Consider the following 8,933-nt stretch of genomic DNA (forward strand, 5'->3'; position numbering starts at 1 on the left):
ATATACGCTATTGTTTTTCACGTATCCGATCGATTCGATTTATCGTATAGGGATATTTATGCGAAATTTGTTATCTATATATGTTCGATTTCCTTCGATTGAAATTCTTCATTTTTTCTTTTTTATCTATAATGTTCGAATCATAAATCGATAGATCGTACATTTTTGACCTACGTACGTTATTGTAAAAATATATTAAATATATTACAATGGAATATGTAAATATTCTTATAATTGAAAATTTTATTGATTTGACGCGTACTGAAAATATGAAAAGTATGTTGATTTGATATTACGTTTGAACGTTACGAAATGAATCAAAGAAAAATGTAATTTTAATTTGCGATGCATTGCAAAATGTCTAAATATTATGTTATTATGAACTGAGATAAGGAACGAGTTGTGCGCAGTTGCATAAATATTCTTATATGATAAATGAACCGTCGAATATGTAAAATATATATATATGTGTATATTATTATTATCGAATATGTAATATATATATTAAGAAAAATATATACATAGATATTTTTAATGTGTATATAAAAAAAATATATAGTAAATAATAAATTTGTTTAGAATAAGAATACAAAATGGAATATAAAGTGTAGAGTTCGTTATCGAGGAAAGATAATTTTTTTAATGTATTGTAATTGCTCGAAACGCGTCGCGAAAGAAAAAAAAAATTAAACGCGATTTAGAAACTCGATTTAGTTTTTTTTTATAAAAAAAAAATTGCTGTTTAAACGAATTAATATAAATTTGTCAAATGTCCGAATATTTGTATTTCTTCCTTGTTAAATTTCTCCGTTCTTCGTTTATCGCTTGTCGATGCAAAAAAAGTGTGCGTACTAAAAAAAAAAGAAAAAAAAAATAACATTTGTGATTAAAAAAAAATATATCCTGTGTCGGTAACGTAGAAATTGAAATTACGGCAAACGTAAAAACGTAAAAACGTAAACATTTTTTCGAGAAATGTTTTAATTTTAACTTAGGAAATCGTCAAAAATTCTTCTCGCGGATACTGTTTTTATCTTGTTATTCGAAAAGAATCAATTTTCAAAATTTCAGCTAAATCTGAATAATTTTATTTTTATAAAAATATTTTTGTAAAATGATATTGTTAAAATTTTACTTAAATCGGATAAGTGACAAGTTTTCGGAAATGCGACGAATCATTTTTATAGAAAGATCTCACGAATTGATATTATTTGCGTTATATTGTAAAAAAAAATTTTACGAGTGAATTTTTAATTTATGAATGATTCAACTTATACACGACTCTTTTTTTTTACTATTCGTAATAATAATTGATGTATGGATACAATCTGATACGTATAATACGCGTGATAATATTTATGAAAGAAGTTATTTTCAAAATCTCTCGATTTTTATCGATTCGTATGATGGAATTGAATTTCGTCGTCGTTTTGAATTCGAATTGTAGAGGGCATACCGAACGCTTTGATTTTTGCACGATCGGTATTTGAAAGCGTGGAACGCGAAGTTCCGTTGAATGTTGTGAACGCCTATTCGCTGCGTCTGATCCGTGATATTGAATCTGTTCTATGCTTGTCCGATCTGTAGAGGGATACGTGATTGGTTAACTTTATTTTAAACGTACGTATCGTATACGCGTCTATTGTCCGTTAGTATTCAACGCGAGTGAATAAAATAATTTTTATCGGTAATAATAAGCGCAACGATCGAGTAGGTTGCATCACTTGTGATGTGTGTTTAAAAAGGACGCCATTGATTTCACCGTAACGATATTTATACTTGCGTATTTATCGTGAATGTGTTTTATTAAAGATTGAAATTATTTTATTTTAAAATTATGGATTTATTACCGTGAGTAGCATTTTATTTGTTTCATTTTTACATAGTTTTGTTCTACGCGGTCGACGATGCTTCATAACCTCGATTAATTTTGATTTCGTCTTTTGTTTAGAGAACATAATTCGACGTTTTGGAAAATTGGTAGATTAAAAACGTTTGAAGATTGGCCGTTTCAATCTTCTGACAATTCGTGCAATCCCGAGCGAATGGCTGCTGCTGGTTTTTATGTAGTGGGTGGTAAGAAAGAACCCGATTTGGTTGAATGTTTTATTTGTTCCAAACAACTTGATAGTTGGGATCCGGATGATGATCCCTGGTATATTTATTTTATTTTATTTTATTTGTTTAATAATTAATTATGGAATGCGAATAATTTTAATTTTTTTTAACTAATTTTGTATTCTTGTTCGTTTAATTTCTTTGATTTATCGCTTTATTGATCGCATAACCTTATTTTAATTGCTTCTAGGAATGAACATATGAAACATGAGTCGCAATGTTCCTTTATTAGATTGGGAAAATCGGATGAGACTACTTGGACTGTGAATGAATTGTTCGATTTGTTTAAAAGATATATGGTTAAGGAATGCGTGAGTATCTTTTTAAAATTAGAGATAGAATTATTTTATTGAATATGCAAAATATAGGGGAAAAAATGTATAAATTTTATAGATGCACGAATTGGACAAAGCTGTAACTAAGGCGAAAGAAGAAAGTACACGATTGGTACGTGAAATACCTCATATTTATAAGAAAGTAAAGAAAGGAAAGAAAATAAAAAATTAAGAGTCTCTAAACTCTAAAAAATAAGAAATAATAAAATAGCGTTATTTATTTATCCGATGATTAATGATGTGATCTTTTGTTTTTTTTTTAATTAAATTTTATATTTTACAAAACAAATATATGAATAGGGTTTTCTTTCGACGAAGTTATTTTCTTTTATCTACGTTTATTTTGTTTTATTTTTATTTTTATTTATTTATTTATTTTTTTTTTTTTTTTTTTTTTTCCCCCCCNCCCCCGTTTTTTCCATTTTTGTTTTCTGTTGCGAACTAAGCGACGTTATATCGTGTGCTAAAGATGGAATTGATAATTCGTTTGATAATAATCCGACATTAACAAAAGTTATTAAGCGAAGTGTATATAAGTGTGTAAGATTATATCGCATTATGATAATTTATATCGTCTATTTTTGTCAAACTTGGTTGATTTTATCGACGACGTGTTAATCCTACTATATTAAAGGTAAGAGAGGAATTATCGTTGATCTTATAATGGTATCGAGGAAAAAGATTATGTAATATCTTGTAATCGTAACGATCGTTATTTCGCATAATTTATAAACCGTTGATATATCTATTATAGATTTAGAAATAAACGTAAATTCGTTACGCGATGTCATTTTTGACGAAACTGTTTTAAAAAGAAAGAAAGAGCATCGATGCGATATTTGGATAGAGATCGAAATAAAACGAGGATATCGATATTTTTTTTTCAAAGGTACAATAAGGTATATTTATGAGATAACTTTATAATTATTTTTTATAAAAGATATTTGTATTTGTATTTGTATTTGTATTGTAAAAATCGTAATGATAGAATCGTATGTAAACTGTAAAAAAAAAAAATTTATTACAAATGATTCGATGATGTTAAATGAAATTTATGAATCGTAACGTTGATTAATATCGATTTTTTTTATCTTGGAATATAAGTGGAATTAAGGATTAAACGTATATTATATAGTATGCTTGATATTTATCGTTACTCGTTACTATTTATCGCTGTATATATATATATATATATATATATATATTGTACTCGTTATTTATCGAATAGTTTCAAATCCTTGGCTTAGCTGTATTATCTATTGAAACTAGAATTTATTTCGATTAAAATTATCGAAATTATTCTTCATCCTGTTCCTTGATAAGATATATCGTATCGATCGTAAAGTTCAATTTTTATATTAATATTGTTGTTAAAATAAATAATTTAAATTATTTGTTTTGTCTTGTCAATTGTTTTATTCCTTCGTTTGAACGTGTATACGATTACGTGATAGGTATCCGTATATGTAAAAAATGGATATACGGAAAATATCGAATACAGATACGCGTGTAATATGCACGTTATCATTCCCCTTCGATGTTGGATATACCTTTCCCGCGTCAACTTTTACTACACGCTAAGCGTCTTATCCACGGTTCCTTTCCCTTTTTGCTTTTAGTGAAGAGCACGTGTAAGTACTGCTATAAAATGAATTCGCACCGACAGCATCGATTCAGTCGATCGCGACATGTCATAGGAATATTATTTAAGTATATCTGTTACCATTTTTTGTTGATGGTAACAATCGTGATCTTCTTGATTAAACTCGTCCGGATTGTCTTTTTTCTGGGTTAACGGTATTGAACGTGATAATAAAATAAGAACGTAATTCGAATCGTTCGAGCGATTTATATTCGATCTTCGAAAATATAATTTTTGTGTATTTTCTTTTTATTCTAACGGTTAAAGAATATTTTTTACGGTCGAAGAATATTTTCATTCGCATAATGCTATCTACCTGCAAACTATGTTGTAAGTATCTAATAGCAGAATCTATAAATCTGATATTGAAATTTCTTAATTTCGTTTGATTGAAGATTGAAATATTTCTAATTGATGTTATTTTATTTACAAAATTATTTACAAATATTATATCGTTGTATTATATTGTAGATTTTGATGATGATATACCGATGATATATCGATGAAATACCGATTTACTTTGCATATTCTAATTTAATATTCTAATTTATATTTAGATTATAAGATGGAAGAAAGTATCGATTATTATTAAAAAAAAAATTTGTAAAATTTTATTTACGTGTATGGAAAGAAACGCGTATTAAAAATTAATATTAATATCTTGTAACGTCGTAGTTTTATCTCGATTGTGAAAATAACGACCGACGAAATACTTGTACGTGAAATATACATAATGACGTATCGTATTAGAACGTTCATTTTAAATCCATTAATGCATTTTATAAATTTATGGTTAAATGATTTTTTATTTCGTAAAATTATTTCGTTAAACAATTTCGTAAGATAATAAATAATAAATAATAATAATAAAAACGAGATAAAAAATCTTGTTTTGTTTTATAGATCTTCTCGAGTTGATATGTTTAAATAATTATTATTATTAATATATATCTAAATTTCTTTTCGTGAATATTTTTCGTGAAATCATGAATGCGATAAAAAAATGCGTTAAACAAAATAAAACGTATGTACGTATGTTAAAAGAAATAAACGTATAATAAAGATGAAAAATGAAAGATTGTGGTTCGATTTATAAAGAGAGATTTTTTTTTTTATTAAAAGTAAGGAAAATAACTGTTTCGTATATATATGAAGAGACTATAATTCGTCACAAATCGAAATAAGTTTACGATCGTTTTACGTTATCTTTACAACGAATCAACAATTCGGTCTACCGATATAATCGTTCGGAGTAAATCGCACCGAGATATTATTGGTACTTTTTGGCTTCTTGTATTTGGATTTTCCGTATATTGTGATAGATAAGATAAACTCGTTGATGCTGGGTCTGGTATTTGATTAAAGAATCGAGTAACAAAAATATATATATTCGTTTGATTATCGTTGTTTCGTTGATTGATCGGTGATCGTTAATAAAACGAATCGATGGAAACGCGTGTATATCTTTGTTTCTTTGTTTCTTTTTTTTTTTTTTGTTCTTAATCCTTTTAACATTTATTTTGAGAAAAATATTTTATTTCCCCTTTAACTTGATAACTTTTTGTTCTATTTATCGTTATCATCGCTCTACCATCTTCTTCTGTGATTCAAATTTTAATCTAATTTATTTTTAATTTATTATTTTGTTTGTTTGAATATAAAGAAAAGAAATTGATTTTTTTCATCAATTTTTATCTCATTTTTTTCGTTCTTTTATTATTATTATATTTCGAATTTTCCTTTGCTGTACGATATTCGAATGAAATTTCGATTATTTGTAAAGTGCATTGTTTTTGACTTCCTTTCGATTTGGCTTATAATAATTGTATAATTATATAAAAACGAATCGCACGTATCGTTATAGAAATCTAAACATCTTGTATAACCTTTTACTTCGTATATATTCATTTTTCAACTTCTCGCTCTTATATACGTATACGTATAATAACGTGTATATAGATACGTATCGCTCTTGTCCTTTTTCTTCTTTTCTTTCTTAGCTTCTCTTTCTTAGATTTCTCTTGATTCGACCGATTATCCTTTTAATATAACGCATAAATCGAAATCGAAATTATTCGATGCCCAAGTTAGTGATACGTATAAGGAATTTGACCTTTACCTAGATAAGTTTGTACGGTTCGTTAGACAGCTGCCAATAGGGAAAGGCTTTGCCGCTAATCGTCATTCCTTCCGCGCTGTTGACCTCGGGCTTTCTTCTCTGTAAAACGTGAGTTTATTTATCCATACTATTATAATACGATAAGAGTTTGTTTATATGCGAACAGGTGGAAGAATACCGCAACGATGGATATTTGCGATAATGGGATTTTTAGCATTATTCAATGCCTATGCGATGCGTGTTTGTTTATCGATTACGATTACCGAAATGGTAATCCCAATGAAAAATACGATGCATAACGATCGATATACCTGTCAGATAAATACTACGGAAAATGGAATGGACGATAACGATGTAAAGCCATCGAACGCGAAAAAATACGATTGGGACGAGATGATGCAGGTAAAAGATACAAGCGCAATTTTATATATCTTATAAAATGCGTATATACTTGATGTATACTCGTATATTTGTGTAATGTAATGTAAAAATTTATTGATTAATTACGATATATTATATTTTGGATTCACGTGTATAATTTTTTTTTCAATCAGGGTATTATTTTATCGTCGTTTTACGTGGGTTATGTGGTAACACATTTACCCGGTGGAATGCTATCGGAAAAGTTTGGTGGAAAATATTCGCTTGGTTTGGGTATATTGGCGACGGGAATTTTCACATTGATTACACCGATCACCGTAGAAATTGGAGAAGCGACAGGTTTGATCGTTGTACGCCTATTAATGGGCCTTTGTGAAGGAACGACATTTCCGGCGTTAAATGCGATGCTCGCACAATGGACACCACCGGAGGAAAGATCTATGATCGGTTCATTGGTATTTGCTGGTGCTCAACTTGGCACGGTATTTGCGAACTCTTTGTCCGGTGTTATTCTTCGATATTCGATAATAGGATGGCCAGCTGTATTTTACGTGTTCGGTAGTATCGGAATTCTTTGGTTTTTATTATGGTTGGTGATATGTTATAATAATCCGGATACGCATCCGTTTATTTCCGAAAGAGAACGAATCTTTCTACAAGAAAGAATGCGAGCGCATACGCATAAAAAACCACCCTCGGTGCCTTGGAGACACCTTCTTAAATCTACACCGCTTTGGGCATTGATAGCGGCACAAGTTGGTCATGATTGGGGTTTTTTCACTTTGGTCAACGATCTTCCGAAATACATGAGCGACGTGCTCAAATATTCGATCGATCACAACGGATTTCTTTCCGCTTTACCATATTTAACTATGTGGATTTGCAGTACGATAACATCCTGTTTAGCTGATTGGATGATCACAAATGGCCTGATGTCACGTACAAATGTACGCAAACTAGGTACTACGATTGCCTCGCTCGGACCAGGAGCATTCATTCTTGGTGCGTCTTATGCCGAATGTGACAAGACAACTGTTGTTATTATGTTCACTCTCGGTACAACGCTAATGGGTATGTATTGATATATTCGTAGGATACTTTTGAAGAAATCGATCCCTGAGATACGAAACGAATATGAAAGAATGTTAGAATATCGGTTTAATGCTGGAAAATTTATTTATTAAATTATAAAAAGTACGCGTGATGAAGCGTGATGAAGAAAGCGATGGCGGATAAAATATAACGGAGATAAAGTTGTCTCGTTCTATTCGCTTCGTCTTCTTTTTTATATAATGCGCGATAATTTAATAAATAATTAATATATATATATATATATATTCCCCTCTTAAATTGATTCTCTAAAGATATCTCGATAATAATATATTAACACATCGTAATACAACATATATAACGCACATATATTTAATGCTTCGGAATTTTTAATCGAATTAAGATTATTAATATTCGATTTACTTACTCTTTTTTTAGGAACATTTTATCCAGGAATGAAGGTAAATGCTCTAGATCTTAGTCCAAATTACTCTGGTACTTTAATGGCTCTGGTAAATGGAATAGGCGCTTTTACCGGTATTTTAACACCGTATATTGTTAGCATATTGACTCCGAATCAGGCTCTTCACGAATGGAGACTTGTATTTTGGATTGTTTTCGGCGTTTTTGTTTTAACCAATATAATTTTTGTGCTGTACGCGAGCGGAGAAGTCGAATATTGGAATGATCCTGAATTCGTTAGAACCGAAAAAGAAAGGATACAAAAGAAAGTTATAGATGAAAAAACGGAAAAAATTCGGAAACCTCTTTCCTGAATAGAATAATTAAAAATATTTTTTAATTATAATTTCTCATAATTTCATCTAACGACCAATGTGCATTGATTTTTACAACTTAAACTATATGTACACATATTGTGATATATACATATATCACGCGTATTAATACGTGTAATATTAATACGCGTCCGTATCGAGTTGATATTCTTGATCATCTATCTTATTACAGACTTACTCGTTACATTTTTTTATTAAAGCGAAATAAGTTTTTCGTTTATTCGTCTACGGAACGTATTATTGATCGGTGCAAAAGTTCGTTTTTTTTTATAAATTTAAATTTTTCATTAATTTCTTAAGTAAAAGTAAAAATACATTGCACATTTTTATTGAAACAAAATATTTTCTTAAGCTTTCTTTGTTGCATTTTTGCGGATCGATCGAACGCTGATACTGTGAAAAAGATATTAAAAAATAGAACGTTTTTCTGTATTTCGATCTAAAAAAAAAAAAAAAAAAAAAAAAAAAAAAAAAAAAAAAAAAAAAAAAAA

At 29.1% G+C, this 8,933-nt stretch overlaps 2 protein-coding genes across 3 annotated transcripts; both read left to right on the plus strand.

The window, feature by feature from the left end:
• Nucleotides 1-1,459: 1,459 nt before the first annotated feature.
• Nucleotides 1,460-3,267, plus strand: LOC102681259 (baculoviral IAP repeat-containing protein 5). The gene is made up of 4 exons (XM_006624129.2): nt 1,460-1,851; nt 1,952-2,155; nt 2,309-2,429; nt 2,512-3,267. Exons 1-4 carry the CDS (start codon nt 1,838-1,840, stop codon nt 2,623-2,625), a joined length of 453 nt encoding a protein of 150 aa, XP_006624192.1. The 5' UTR covers nt 1,460-1,837; the 3' UTR covers nt 2,626-3,267.
• A 570-nt stretch (nt 3,268-3,837) lies between these two features.
• Nucleotides 3,838-8,901, plus strand: LOC102680963 (putative inorganic phosphate cotransporter). 2 transcript variants are annotated; one of them, XM_006624126.2, is made up of 4 exons: nt 3,838-4,425; nt 6,381-6,616; nt 6,769-7,666; nt 8,084-8,901. In XM_006624126.2, exons 1-4 carry the CDS (start codon nt 4,401-4,403, stop codon nt 8,419-8,421), a joined length of 1,497 nt encoding a protein of 498 aa, XP_006624189.1. In that variant the 5' UTR covers nt 3,838-4,400; the 3' UTR covers nt 8,422-8,901. The 2 variants fall into 2 exon arrangements, with proteins under 2 accessions (XP_006624189.1, XP_006624191.1); XM_006624128.2 differs by lacking the exon at nt 3,838-4,425 and adding an exon at nt 6,121-6,322.
• The last annotated feature ends 32 nt before the right edge of the window (nt 8,902-8,933 follow it).

The sequence above is a fragment of the Apis dorsata genome, unplaced genomic scaffold (genome assembly GCF_000469605.1).
Source record: "Apis dorsata unplaced genomic scaffold, Apis dorsata 1.3 scaffold_993, whole genome shotgun sequence".
In the NCBI taxonomy this organism is placed as follows: Eukaryota; Metazoa; Arthropoda; class Insecta; order Hymenoptera; family Apidae; genus Apis; species Apis dorsata.

What these genes read in the sequence shown, in the direction of transcription:
- LOC102681259 (XM_006624129.2), top strand. An exon ending in GATCCGGATGATGATCCCTG is followed by an intron (nt 2,156 to 2,308) that starts GTATATTTATTT and finishes AATTGCTTCTAG; the next exon opens with GAATGAACATATGAAACATG. An exon ending in GATATATGGTTAAGGAATGC is followed by an intron (nt 2,430 to 2,511) that starts GTGAGTATCTTT and finishes TAAATTTTATAG; the next exon opens with ATGCACGAATTGGACAAAGC.
- LOC102680963 (XM_006624126.2), top strand. Translation starts at nt 4,401, where the DNA reads ATGCTATCTACCTGCAAACTATGTT. An exon ending in ATCTACCTGCAAACTATGTT is followed by an intron (nt 4,426 to 6,380) that starts GTAAGTATCTAA and finishes ATATGCGAACAG; the next exon opens with GTGGAAGAATACCGCAACGA. An exon ending in TCTCGGTACAACGCTAATGG is followed by an intron (nt 7,667 to 8,083) that starts GTATGTATTGAT and finishes CTCTTTTTTTAG; the next exon opens with GAACATTTTATCCAGGAATG.